This window comes from Pseudopodoces humilis, chromosome 8 (genome assembly GCF_049639895.1).
Source record: "Pseudopodoces humilis isolate 2021_Gansu_Grassland_sample_001 chromosome 8, ASM4963989v1, whole genome shotgun sequence".
In the NCBI taxonomy this organism is placed as follows: domain Eukaryota; kingdom Metazoa; phylum Chordata; class Aves; order Passeriformes; family Paridae; genus Pseudopodoces; species Pseudopodoces humilis.
Genome location: NC_142207.1, coordinates 16478413 through 16493598, shown reverse-complemented (window position 1 = coordinate 16493598; position 15186 = coordinate 16478413). Strand labels below are relative to the sequence as shown.

Genomic DNA, 15186 nt, shown 5'->3' with positions numbered 1-15186 from the left:
AAGGATCTGATGTCTGACTGTACTAAAAAGTAGAAGTTTGACATCATCTCATCTCTATGGTTTTTGGTTTGCTGCACAGCTTTGGCTCTGAGACAGTAGCTGGATCCCAATTCTTCCTACTTAACAAAGTTTAGCCAGGATCTCAAAACTAGGCAGCAATATAGGGCTCTTTGGTCTTCTCAAGCAGAGGGCTGAAAAATCCTGGTAATCTTGTATATAGCTTGGTACTGACCACCAAGCTGATCTGGCCCACTCACCTCTTTCAGTGAAGATAAACGTGAACAAAAAAAAAAAAATCCTAAAGTGTTTTATGACACACAGGCAACAGACCTTGACAACAGCTTATAAAATACACATGTATTGCCACCTACTAGAAAACAAAGAAAATATAGCTCCTCCCTCATTTTAAACCTCTGAAATTTAAGCTGTAATCATGCACCTATTACAATCAATTCAGGATTTCTATTAACTTAAGTGGGACAGAATACAGTCGACTGAAAAATCACACTGGACTTAGTAAATTTCAGTTTCAAAAGGTATAAATAAACCCAAGCATCTTCTGCCATGGGAGAGACTGGACTTCAGGGACACTGTAGAGGACAGTGGTTGTAGGAATAATTTATGTGGTTTAGAGAAAAATGTGGATAGAATATGATCAGAAAAATACAGGCTTTCAAATAGAATATTTAAACTTCCAAATTTCAATACCTGAAAAAGCCAATACTTTATTGAATTACATACAAGAAAACTATACTGGGTCAGTGACAGGATGGTGGATTTTCAGTTTAAGAGATCTCAAAATATGATATCTGGGGAAAAAAAAGGAGACATTCATGATATATCTGTTAATAAATTCCCAGATCTTCTTAGTAATAGTTTCTATCTATTTATTAACTCTTAACAGATGTCTCTTCCATGGAGTTGTCCAATTTTCCCTTGAAGCATTAATTCCATTGGCTTTCTGTGTTTTTTTTTTTTATTCAATAAAATGATAACTTGTGCAGAGACACTGCTATACATCTTCACTCGTAGCCATAATTGCATGGCCAAGACACAGCCAGATCTATACAAGTGTGTGCCTCTGCTGTGCTATCTGGACATTTTTGTATCACTTGCCACATCACTGCAAGTCTACTAGACACAGTAGCAAACATTAGGGTCCTCCCTGCATTGGGAGGATGGTGCAAATATATCCACGTGCCTCTGCAGAAGGCAGCCTTTGTCCACTCAAACATACTTTCCTCAAGCTCCATGCTTTTTCCCAGTAACAGGAACATAGAATAGGCTAGGTCAACCCAACTCTACACATCCCCTCCTAAAAGACCTTATTTGAATAGCAATGTGCCTGGGTTTAAATGCACCACCATGCAGACAGACTTATATAGTTGATTGTGCATGTAGGTATTTCAGAAATATTTCTGTTCATGGAACAGAAGAAGCAATATCCAGATGAAATACCTGTTGCTGAGAGGTAACTGCAGTAACGGGCTACACAGAACAAATATGCAGATAAAGAAAATAATCCACATTCCATTAGGAAAGTAGCCCCAGAAATAATGATTCCAGCTTCTCATACATTGCCTATCATCTCTTGTAGAGATGACATTATTTCAGTGTTTACCAATAAGAAAAGCAGGTAACACAGCTTCATTTCATTCCTAACTCATTATATGACTAAGTTGCTTAAAACTATTTTTCTTTAGTAAGCATTCAGAAAGAAGAGTATGAAATACTAGACTTGGTCAGATCTTCATGTGCAACCCTAAGATATAATTTTTATCCAGCATAAAAAGCAAACTGCAAAAATATGCAAAGATGTTCCATCAAAGAATTAACCCTTCAGCTATGTTTTAATCCAAGTAAGTGCAAAGATTAGGAAAGAAATGACATTTTATAATTACAGATTCTGGTGTACAAAAATTATATAAAGACTTTTAAACAGAAAAGAAGTGTACATAAATATTTGCTGACAGTATGTTTAAAATTTTTCAAAGACTTAGTCTCATGGAAGATTCCTTCAGGATAACTAAGCAAGTACCAGTTATCCAATGAAATTTCTTTTTGGATGTAATGGAATTACATTTCTGATAAAAAATGTGTTTCTCTGAATTTAGCAAAATTAATTTGCTTGTAGCTTAGGAAATAAATCCTGAAATTTACTGGTTTTAATTCTCATGTCTGATTTCTCACAAGGGTCTTTTTACAACCCTTAGAAAGTCTCTTCTATGGAGCTATGGAGATTCACATTCCAAAATAAGAGACTTTATGTTACAAGACAGTTCTCAGAAACCACATTATTTACGATAAGAACAATGCAACTTTGTGCATCTGTCACAGTCTTTCCTCAATATGTAAAATCCATTCAAGACATTTCCCAGCTATTCTGAGGTATTCCTTTACTCTTATTCCGGTTACACTCAATAGGCTGCAGAAGAGACATCATCTTAACACTCGCTATTTAAAAAACCCAAACAAATCAGCATCTCTGGAGCAATGGACCATTCACTTCCCACTCCATCACTTTTTGAGTGCAGATTCTCCATCTTTTGTAAAAATACAGAGACTCTTTGCAATGTGAAATGCTCTTGTAAGACAGAAAAAGCCCTTTTTTGGGTTTTGGCAAGTTAAGAAACAAATAAGCAACTAAGTTCCTGCTTTATGATCAAAACTGTTCTAGAGAGCTTGATGGCCAAACAGAGATTTCACTGGGAAGGACCAAAGATGATGCTTACTTCACCTAATGTGAACTGAACTGCACTGATATGCTGCAGTGGCACAACACTTACGCACTTCATGTGCAGTCCAAAGGCACCACTAAAAATCTCACTTATCTTTTAATAAGTTCTCATAGTATATAGGTTCTCATAGTATAATCACAGCACAAAAGTGAACTTACTGCAGATGACATACCTTTAGGAATTTTTCTCTTTGCTTTGCTATGTTCAGTTTTTCAGAGAGCTGGCTGAAAGGTAAGTTGGATGTTTCAACGTCTTCATGCATCAGAATGTAAGGATGCGCATTGCCTTAAATGAAAAAAAAAGCAACTGACTATCGCTGCATTTTTCACAGTCAGCTTCTAAGTATAAGCAAAATTAAAAGAAGCTAGACTTATATTAACTTCTTTATATTTTCTGAGTAAGCCTTCATATTAAACAAGCACGAGAAGCTAAATTCTGTGCTTAGAGACAATGCAAGACTAAATCGGCAATAAAGAAATGTACATGTACTCTTAAAAATAAAAGTCAGCCACTTTGCTAGTATTTATGAAAACCAGGAGTGTTAGGCTAGTGTGAATAAATATTTAATGAGCATGGCAGATTAACACATGGTTACTTTGACTCTTTTCTCTTATTTGTGTAATACAGTCAAACAGTGAAAAATTATCCATCAATGACTATTTGATTTGAAAGAGAATTACCTGCCTATAAAGTTCTGGTTATGCAATAAAATTAGCATCACAAGACTCATCTTACATAAAAGACATATAATCATAGCACTCACATCTAGAAAAACCTGAGATAAACTTACTAACAGGTAAGTATAAAATAATTATGCAACAATTTAAAAAAACAATTGTAGTGAATGATTTGAACCCATATTTTCATAACTTCTATTGGCTCCAGTGTAAGCAGATTCTACCTCTATAGAAAATCTCACCATTTCTTGAAGAGGATAAAGAGAGACCCCAGAAGTGTTGAATTTTATAAATAGATCTTGAAACGGCACATTTGTGTTAACTCTCACATTCACAGGAAAGTATGATACTCATTTGAAATATGTATATTGTAAAAACTGAAGCAACAAAGTCAGAACTATTCATCAGTGCAACACAGCATAAAAAGCAATAATGTGCAAACTGGAGTACATACCTCTATTAGCATTCAGAGCAGCCAACTGTGATTTCAGTTTTGCAATAATGCTGTTTTGAAGCTCTATCTTTTCCTGCTGTTCACGTATTTGCTGCATGTAGTTTTCTGTCTGCAAATATAATTTAATTAGCATTAATCTTAATTCTGTTTTGACTAGGGGTCTCCTATTTGGCATGTAAAAGGCAGTTCTGATTTTTAAAGATAACTATAGTTGTGGTCCTCTGTGTAAAAACCTTTGGCAAGTCCATCTTCTTGGGGCTGTACTGATTAGAAAAGGTATTATAGGAAATAACCCCTGAGTTTTACTAACTCTTTCAGCTGTGGCAGTTGTAAAGGGTAACTTTTAAGTTAGGATTCTTCACTTACAGATGTAGAATACATCAGGCTTAAATTAAAATTTTAGTATCCTTCAGAATGCTTGTCAGCTAGTTAATCTATAGAAAACAGTAATTTTCCCACCATATTTTCTAACAAATTATATAAAAATTGACTTTTAAAAAGATAGTTTTTAAATGGAAAGCAACAACATTGTTAATTCCATACAAGAGATACTCTGCAAACCATTTTGACTGCCTATGAACAGTTTTGTATGTTTCTTTGAATGCAGTGGACTAGTTTTTGTAATTTACATAATGGGGCTGGGGAGGAAGGTAAGCAAAAAGCCCCATGCTTTGTCTCCAATACTACAACTCATACTGCAAACAGGCCACACAGACTCCTCTAATACTACTGCTTGTATTTCATCAAACTATAAATTTTGCTAGACAGTCCATTAATGGAATGAATGGCAGGAAGATGCTAATATTCAAAACTATTGTTTCATTAGCACATGCCTAATGCTGCAGTTACATCAGTGCTAAAAACAAGCAAGAAAACTTGTGAAATCCCAAGAAGAAAACTTTCAGGAAAGCACTGAATTTTTCTGAAATTAGGAATGTGTCTGTTACTGAACAGGTTACCACCTGTCACCATCTGGGACAGGACTTAGCATTGTTTATTGTTTTCACTTCTATTCATAGTTTATACATAGTGCTATCTAATTCTCAAATCTCAGCCATGTTTAAATTCTATACCCTGCTACTGTCCGCTGTGTTTGTCTAAAAAGCAGGCAGGAAAAAAATCTACAAGCAAAATTGATTTTAAAAGGCCAGGTAGTAGTTGTACTATGAGAGGATTTTCTGTTGTGTCTTTTTGAAAAAAAAAAAAAAAAAAAAAAAGTGATCAAAGAGCAGTACACTCCAGCAGCTATAAGAGACCTCATGAAGCAGAAAAATCACTGAGAACCAAATTGAAAATGTACAACAGCAATGTCTTGTCAACACTTCTGTACAGAGCACAGACATGACAGCTAAAACAGACAGAAGAGAAGATGCTTTTGACAGCCAGTGTGCACAAATTATTCCTTGAGTCAGATGGCAGCAACAAGTTACCAACTAGAAGATCTGCATGACAACCAACCATCCATCTGTATCAAACACCATCTGGCCGAGATGACTCTGGCTTCTGTGTGCTTGACATGGCTCCCAGCTCTAGAGACTGGCAAAACAAGTGGCCTATCGGTAACTTAAGTAGTAAACTGTTAACAACAGCATGGTGGACAATCCAACAGTGTGTGGAAGCCACACAATGAACAGAGGAAGGTACTAGAGTAAAGCACTGTACAAAGGTCATTCAAAAAACAGGAGTTTGGTTAAAAAAAAGCAACACAAATAAAACCAAAGTAATTTTAATATCAACTCCTGAAAAAAATACTTTTGTCCTCTTTTGGAATCATAAAATTCAACTATTGAAAGTTTGATTATGACAAAGATTTAAACTGGTAGTAATCTTTTATCAAAGGCTTTAAATTTTTAATTTAGGAACCAGTGAAAATGTAGAGAGCAATCTTGCAAGCAATTAGTTCACTTAGTACTGATGACCTCACACTTCTCTGGCTTTCTTGCATAGACCTTAGAAGGACTATCTCATCTTATACTCAATGCCTTGTTTCTTGGTCAGAAGATTCTTTTATGTACTTTTAGATGATTCAGGAGTATTAACAGTCTTTCCTTCAAATAGCTAATAGTTCATCCTAAGAGACAATTTAAAAGAACCCTAGACATTCTAAAATCTCTTGCCTTTTGTTAATTAGCTGCAATTTCAGCACAAAAATCACACTACTTATGCTTGTTATGTATAGAAACCTCTACAGATTTACACCAGCACTGCTGCAAGACTATGAATAGAGACAGACTGCACAGTGGATGATTGCACACATGACTGACTTGGAATGTGTTCTGTGATGCCTTGGCTAGTTTATTTTGCCATGCAGGGAGATGGCAAGATTGGACCCAGATATCCAAATATTCTCTATTATATCCTTCCCTGCTTCCAATTCTACTACTGCTCCACGACTAGTCCATTACATGGATTACGGTTCATTGGCCCCTGAACAAAGTCCCAGCCTACCAGTTCTACTGAGTATCAGAAAGTCTTGTAGCAACGAAAACATTCAAGCCTTTCTGTTACACAGGTTCCATTGCTGGGCAGAATATGCATGATAAATTGACTGTGACAAAGCCCAAACCTGATAGCTTTGAAATATGCTGTCCTACTTGAGAAGTTCTAGAGGAGTTTTGACTGAGCTAATGTTTTCTGCAACAGATTAACTAAAACTTCAGAGGCGCTTCTTATTGGTCAGAATGCCTCCAGAAAATATCTGTTACTTCATTAAAGAATAAATGTACAGATTATTATTTTTAAAAGAGGGATACTTATTCTAACAACTTTCAGATTCATTTGTCACAAAAACTGGTTTAATTTAAGTTATTTATATTTTTAAGAATGCAAATTAAATTCCAACAAGTACTTCATTAAAGTTAGGTAAATTTTATGTACATCTTTGCTGTCTTTACATTAGAAGATTTCATTAATCCTCCAAAACAGACAACACTTTTCCAACCTTTAAAACTAATAAAAAATACAAAAAAATCCAAGGTCAAAAACCAGAATCCCACCTACTAAATTCAAAGCCTAATGAGTTACTTTGCAATGTACTGGCATGGTTTCATAATGGCAATTTCCAACTTTAACAGATGCACTAAAGTGTGCATAGCTAAAGTGAAACTGGTATCTACATGTACTACCATCCTTCATGGGAAGGATGGCTTTAAAGATAGAATTCAGAATCCAACACCTACTTTTTGCTGGAGTTCTTTCACAGCATGGTCCCTCTCCATGCATGCTTGTCGAAAGGCTTCATAAGCTCTGTTAAGCTGCTCTCCAATGTTTTTGTCCATAATTCCCAATGTTGTTTCATCCCTGGAAAGATGGTCAAGTTAACAGACCTGAAAAGTAATCAGAAAGAAAAAGAAAGAACACTAAGAAACAGTATTATGTAACTAAAATCATATATAAGCATGACTTATACCACTGTTGTATTCAACTGATATGTGCAGTATGTCTGACCATTAACAGCATAGCTTGAATTATAGTTCTGATCACCCCAGTGTTTAATTTTATGTTCATGGATAGGTTTAAACAAAAGACAAACAAAAGTACCTTAACTCTGAATCAAATTCTGGATGTATAGAATGTATAAATGTATCTGTAGTTACAGTGTTTATGACTGAGACTTAAAATTGGTGCAGATTATCAGTTACCTGATTTTATGTCATCACCAAAATTTTAACATTTGCATAATTGTGAGAAAAAGACAGCATTAATAACCAAAGCTAAACTCAGCTTTTAGCATTGTGCTATGAAAAGCCAACGTCCAGAAACAGAGCAATCCTGCAACTTTATTTGAATAAAGGGAGGAAGAGACTCCACTGGGGAATGTGGGGTTTTTTCTGTCTCTTGATTTTGGCAACACAACCTCCTTTTATCCTGAACTCCTGGCCACACATTGCCCTCTTCCCTTTTCTGCTGGCTGAGGTACTAGGAAGGTGCAATCTTCCCGAGCTGCCTACCACATATCCCCCCTTGAACCTGTCATTTTACCCCAAAGTTCAGAAATTCAGGCTTGTAAGGACCCATTTGTCTGTTTCAGGAGTCAAACTGTCTGGGCTCTGCAACAAACCTGCTTCTTAAAGTTGGTAAAGACAGTAAGATCTATTTCAAAGACCTTAACACCCATATCCATGGAATTGTTCGTAAAGACATTAGCACACATCTTTCCCAACAGCATTAAGAAATAAAAAGATAAAAACTCAACTAGGTCACACAAACGTATCCTATTCTGTGTCAAATTGAAAATGTTAACATAAACTACCCTAAGGTAGAGTTAAAATATCTTTCATCTAAATATCAGTGACACCAACCAGTATGAATTATTGAGACTTGGACCTTTTCACACAATATTAAGAACTTTTTACACTGTGTACAATTTCAGTAACAACTCCCAAAACTACAGCTCATGAACTTTGACACATAAGACTAGAACATTATTAAAAGTCAGACTCCAAGTTCAAGATCTTTGCAAACACAGGTAGTTTGCTTCTATAGTAATAAATTATACTAATTTTAATACCAAAATTTAGCATCATACAAGTACAGTAGAGAACAAGTTAGTGAAGTCTCAACCCCCCACCCCATGCCCCCCCCCAAAAAAGAAAGCATCATTAAGAAAAAAAAATAAATAGCAATTTCATCTCTCCTGGTATTTAAAGCAGTCTGGACTGCTACTATCACCTCTCACTGTCTCCTGGAATTATGCATAAACCACAAATACTACTGAAGAAAGTCACATGAGGATAAGCCAGCAAGAAGAGAATGAGGGTAACTTGCCTTGTACACTGCTCAAAATTTTGAAGATTGCAGCTTGAAGATTTTGTTCATCTTTCCTTGCTTTTGAATATCTTCCCTATCATAGAGTTCGAATACAGAAATGCGATCTTACTTTTCTAGAAGGTTCAGCAGAATATTGTATGGACATCACACTTTTCTGTCCTGCAAATTTTATTTTACTGATATGTTCCTACAGGAAAAGCAATTCTATCTCACCTCTGGAATGCTGTAGTTTAATAGCAGCAAAGTGAACAAATTCTTTAATAACTTGGAATTTTTTAGGGATTCTTTGATGTAAAAAATGTTACTGAAATCCAGGTTTACAAGTTTTGCATAAAAGGCCTACATTGTTTCACATGGAAGGCTTTGTTTGTTTTGACTTGTTTTGTTTTCCTAAACACCAGTTCAGTAGTTTATAATCTCTAACTGTTCATACTCATGTCTCAAAGCATTGTTAGTAACACAGGCTACTTCATCCACCTTCTTCCTCTCCCAAACAGTATCCCTTCACTAAACAGAATATTCATGCTCATATCTGGGGCACACCTTTAACTAAATGGGTAAGCTTTCCTTCCTTTTCAAATTAAGGACTGTTCTGTGTAGTTCAATGAATAAAATCAGATATTATATCTGCCTTTAGGGACAGGTGCTAAACTGCAGAGGGCATTGTTATAGCTGAAAGTGACTGAAAGTGTGTTCTCACAATCTTTAAAAGCTTGCAAAGCTTGCATCAGTATTGATTTTGTACTCTTCTGAAATCCTCCACTGTTAACAACTTACCTAGTAAATGGCATGTCCTGTACATATAAGAGAGAACTTAAAAAATGAGTGCAATGGGATTTAAGAAATTACGTTCAGCTTCTAATGGAGAGAATAGGGCTCAGCTTCATGTGACTCACAGTTCACAGAAAATGAAGGTTTTAATTCATTCATGCAAACTCAAACCTCCATTTGAACATCAGTATTTAAAACTTCTACCTAATTTCCAGCCTTTTAGTCATTCATCGTGACTGGGAACATTAATATAGAGTGCTGCTGTCATCTGGACTGATGGTATCAAAAGTAATTGATACAACAGGCAGAACTGTAGAACAGTGCCTGATTTTCTACTTGGTATGGAAAAATAACTCACTGGTAGCTCCCTAAACTTTCAAATGCAATAAGAAAAGGTCAGTGAAAGTCATTGCTAGTGACACTTTAAGATGGCACTGTAACTAGAAGAATTGGTCCTGTCTTCACCTCATACCTTAGACATTCTTCTTCAACCTTACCCTTCCCTTTCTTCCAGCACAAGCAACCTTTCTGTAAACCGTACCAGCAAACCAATCCAGTTTAAAACGAAATATGAAATGTATTTTTGGTGCCTTAGTTTTAATGCAGGTCAGATCCACAGACCACTTCAAATGGCATGATAACACAAGGAAGCCTGCACAGGGACAGAAATCCACAAGCAGCAGACAGAATACCTGTGCTCAACAGCAGCACTGCCTTTAAAGTGTAACATGAAGTCACAGTTACGTAACAGTGTCACAAGTCTGCACTGCCACTGAGAAGGATAGGCTAGCCTTCCCCCATCTCTGGCCTTACATTTTTGCTGCTTACTGGTACCACTATAAGTACTTCTATGCTACAAGTTGAGAATGCCGAAGTAGCTCCCTACTTCCTCAAAAAAGCAACAACAAACCCCCTAAAAAAACCAACCTCGAAATTAAAACTGGAGCTAGCTCTCTGCAAGGCTGCTGGAGCACTATTACCAGCACAAGGAGGCAGTGGGAACATGCGACTAGCCGTGGGCAGGACTGCCGCAGTCTAGATTTAGATTGGATTAAACTACTCTGTAGTCACACCCCGGGTTGCCTGCTGCTGGAATAAATAACTGCTTCTTATGTTATCTGTCTCATATCCAGAACTCCTTGCAGTTAGAAAAACTGGCTCATTTTCCTGCTTCTCCTCCATAGGCATCAATATTTATCAGGGAATTTGCCAACTGTTCCTTGTCATTTACCCTTCTCTCTGAATCCAATGAGGAGGGAAAAACTCCCTCCCAACAGCCCTAAAAAAACCCCCCCGAAACCAACAAACCAAAAAACCCCAACCCAAATATCCCTGCTATTTTAATCAGTTATGATTAGTTATGCTGTATCCAAACGGCAGCTGGAACATAATTCAGCTCAAAGCTGACAATCCTGATCTTTAGCAATTTACATTCTGGATGTAACATCATTAGATCCTAAAGACTTTCACAATCATTAACAGCAATATGTAGTCAGCAGAGATGCAGCACTACAAAATGCTGCATCTATTCTAACAGGGACAGAACTAGAGGAAGAGATTAGTTACAGAGGTTGTCCTGCAAGCGTGAATACCTGTGAGTGCTATGCTGCTGGAGCTATGGCAATGACAACTGGAATTTCATATTTGACTCAAGACTTGTACACTGGATAACCACTGGGTATAGCTAATGTTGCAAGACAAACTTCTAAGTAAACACACCAATTGAAATCTCCAGATTGTCTTAAAATAATTTGCTTCAAAACAGAAACATTTTGTTGAATAGGTGGTGGGAAAAAAATAAATAGTAATATGCATTTTCTTAGTCAAATGCTAAAAAAGCTCCAACACAGATTAGCAACATATTTCAGCTGCAATCCCAGCTCCACAGCTCACTAGTTTCCTTACTAGTTTTCATATTGCCTCAAAAACCACCTTATATTATGAAAGGTTTTAGCTAATCATGTGTATATGCACATTAATTCATAATACACTTTCCTGCCTCTCATAGTTTCACGAGAGATGAGAACACAGGTGCTATCCAACCACAAGTACTTCTCTACATATTTCTGCTTTCAAAACAGATTTTTCGATTGCTATATTTTGTAAATTATACTGCCATCATCTTGGGAACTGGAAGCCTGTGGAGGTAATAGTTTGTGAGAGACTGAGAGCTCATTGAACATTTTTGTGTTTTGTTTTTCCCTTATTTTGTTCTGAGTAGACACAATTCCTGCTTTGCCCGAGGGCAGGATGCGTCGTTAACACTGCAGGAGCCCCTGACGGCGCACCAGCGGTAGAGCTGGGCAGCCTCTGTGCGTTCAGGGCTCGGGACGGTGATTCCCGGCGCGCTGGGGTTCGCTCCCCGCGCTGCCGCTGCCCGCGGGGGCAGCGCCTCTTCCTGCTCCTGCGCTCGCCCGCCCGGGCCACCGCCTCCCGGCAGCGAGCCCGATGACCCCGTCCCCCATTGCCCGCTCCCGGAGCGCCTCCGCACGCCAACGAAGCGCCCCGGCCCCGCTCCCGAGCCGGGCCGAGAGGCGCCGAGGGGGAAGCGTCAACCCCGGGAGCGGGGGGCGGAAGCGCGGCCCGGGAGCCCCCGGCTCGGCATCCCCCGGGCCGCTCTCCGGTCCCGGGCCGGGCCCCGCCGCTCCCGGGAGAACGAGGAGCGCGTGGTTTCCAAAGCGACTCAGACTTACGAGCGCCTCACGGAGCCCGCGGCCGCTCCCGGCACAGGGCGCTCGCTGCTGCCTGGGCGCCTTAACCCAGGAACCAGAACCGACTTCCTGCTGTGCCTCTCCCCGCCCTGTGACGGGGCGCTGCCCGCGCCGGGCCCGGGTCGGGGCAGGGCAAGGCAGCGCCCGCCGGAGCCGGCGTGTTCGCGCAAGGATGGGAGCCTGTCCGCTCGCCTCCGGCTGTCGGGCTGTGCCTCTTCTGCCTGGCTGCAAAAGACCCCTCGAGCAGCCTCTGTGCTGCTCCCGACTTCCACAGCCCTTTCCTATTTCTCTTTCCATGACTTTGAGTGATTTGTAAATAACAAAAGTTATACACTAACACCAGTACTATACTTTTCATGCTTGGGGTAGTTTCTCTCTGAAGGGTCTGTTGTAGGTTACTACGGAGGCATTTCCCCGCCTGCGTTACCTTCATGCAGGCAATGAATACTATAGGTAAGAATAGAATGGAAACACACAGTTTTAATTTTGCTACTGTTACAAGCCCTTCTCTCTTTAGGTCACATTTTGAAGTTCAACTTTTTTTCCTGAAGGTGTGTAGGAGGATGGGAGCTGATGGGAGAGCATGAGGCATTTGTTACATATTTACCCAGGATACAATCGCAGAGCCAGCGGCAGAGAAGCACTACAGATTTTGAATTAATCTCGGCTGTCTCTGAACTCCACTGAGCATATCCATGCAGCCGAGCTGTGGTGTTTCTTCTAGGGCAGAGCTTTTTGCTTTTCCCACTCACAGATCTGAACTTGCATTCCAGCTATCACAACCTACCTACCCTGGGCCCCTGCCCTTGAAAACCTGAGGACTGAGCTCAGACATAGCCGCAGAAAAAGCAGCCAGGTGTTGCTCTCTGTGCTCTTTTGAAGATTATTTCTATTATAATTTATCTTCCCTTCAAAAACTTTAGCAACTCTTTTGGTCTGTTTTGGCCTGTACTAAGGCTAAAAAGACTTACAGGCTGAAGGAACCTATAAATATACTTCCTGTTTGGCCATTTTGAAGAACTTCAGGTGAGGTCCTAATGAACTATTAAGATTCAAAGAGAGTCTGCTCTTTTAGCACGTTCCTAAGAAAGGGGTTTTCAATTTAATTTTTCAGAGACAGCATTTGAGATGTCCACGTTAAGGTATCATGCAATGGGGTCTTAAAAAATAAAATATGGTGTGGGCAAAAAACTCTTTAATTCTACATGTTATACTTTTCATCAGTTTTTGCAAGTAGTTATGCACTTAAAATTATAATGGATATCTCAGCAGAAATGTAACCTGCATTTCTTAAATTCAGATCAGTAGATGTAATATAATGTAACTGATGCTATATTTAAAAAGGGATAATGTGCAGAAAAGTACAATTGGGTGTTGTCTGATGATAAGCATACCTCAACTAAGATTATAGCTACCTGAATTCAAATAGAGCTGTAACATGTATACCACTTATGAAATACTGTCATTGCATGTTAGTTACTTTAGAGGGGAAAAATTGTTTATTAAATTCTAGGAATGTACTTAATGTATACTTGCTGGGAAGGTCTCAAAATCAGCAACTCAAAACTGACAACCATCTACAAATGTGACTTTTCAAATCACATGCATGAATCTCTTAGTGCTTTATCAGTAATATTCTTTCACAGTAAAACATGGGAGAAGCTGGTTTTTCCTCTATCTTCATTATTTAGTGCATTCTTTCTTTACATTTTCTCCCTCAATAAAATAAGGTGTATTTTACAAGTTTTGCAGTAACCCATCTTGATAATCTTAGAGACCTTCAACCTTTGAGTAAATAGAAGAAAAATACTCACGAAAATAGTACAAAACCTCTATTTCATAGCTAACTTGATCTCTGATATTTTAGAGCATTTTCTGCTTTTCAGTCAATTACCAAATTACTTTTTGTCCTTTTCTTCCTTATCTTGCTTTCTTTTTCTTTGTTTTTCTGCTTCTTCCTCTTCTCTCTTTGTATTCCCTTCCCTACAGCTATTCCAGGAATAACTTTCAGTGTTTCTGCCCCACATCAATATTTCACACTTTTATGTCATTGTCAAGGCAGGATTGCTTTCCTATAAGTAGTCCTCACAAGACAGCTGGAAAGAAGAAGCACTTATCAGCGTATTTAAAAATGAATTCGGATTTTAGGAATCTGCAGATCTTAAAAACAGTTGCAAACCTCTTATTTGGGGTTTGGGAGTGGTAGTGCTGGGTTTCTTGTTTTTACTATTTTATTTCACTTAGTGTTCAGAGTCAGAGAAAGTCATACTTTGACTACTTATGCTTAGAAACTTAGAGTGGGGTGGTTTTTTGTTGTTGGTAGGAGGTTTTTGTTTGGGTTTTTGTTTGTTTGTTTTTTATTGGTGATTGGGAATTAGCAAGTTGATACCTTTTTCATAGTGAAAATTCAAGTTTGTGCTCAAACAGCCTACTTAAATACTTACATCATCTATATGCAGTTTGCTGTTTCATATTACTTCCAAAATGATATTTTAAAGGGAATTTTCCTTAGTCTGTGCTGATGTGTTAACAGTGTGCTCGTTGGTTACACTGTGCTGAGGTCTGGGGAGGAGCTCACTGCTTTCAGGAGATGCTGCTGCTGGAGCAACTTGCGAAAGGCTGTAGTTCGTCAAAGGTTTCATCTGTTTCCTTTTTATGATTCTCTAGGCTTATAAATGCAAATTGGCTTCTACTAGAAAGAGGTTAAAATGTTTCTTGCAAGTTGTTAATGTAGCCATTCGTTCAGACACTAGGTGGCTCACGTCAGATGTTAAACCTTTTCCAGAACAGAGACTGTGGTCCCAAAGGATAGTGTGCTAAAAGAGTCTGCTGCTCTGGGGTGTTTCACCGTTCTTTAAATCTGTTTCTGCTTTCACAAAATAAAAAGCACGTTTTGATCTTGAAATGCCTGTCCTGGTCAGAAAATGAGAACTGTGGATTAATTTAGACCAAATATTGACGTTCCTTAGTGTGAAGAAAGGTGACGCTGATGATTTTTTCCCAACATCAAGAATAGTAAGTCAATGTAAATTGATGAGCCTGTGTGAAGCTTAGTATGTAATTTA

At 38.4% G+C, this 15186-nt stretch overlaps 1 protein-coding gene across 3 annotated transcripts in view; it reads right to left on the bottom strand.

Annotated features, from left to right (window-relative positions):
• TANK (TRAF family member associated NFKB activator) overlaps positions 1–12206 on the bottom strand; it is a 28875-nt gene extending 16669 nt beyond the window's left edge. For all 3 annotated transcript variants that reach the window (XM_014249639.2, XM_005519733.3, XM_088059220.1), the window contains exons 1-4: positions 12104–12206; positions 7049–7195; positions 3870–3978; positions 2911–3023 (exon numbers count right to left, since the gene is read on the bottom strand). In XM_014249639.2, coding sequence (XP_014105114.1) covers positions 2911–3023; positions 3870–3978; positions 7049–7147 — 321 coding nt within the window. In that variant the 5' untranslated portion in view covers positions 7148–7195; positions 12104–12206. The remainder of the gene's footprint in view (positions 1–2910; positions 3024–3869; positions 3979–7048; positions 7196–12103) is intronic.
• Between the last annotated feature and the right edge of the window lie 2980 nt (positions 12207–15186).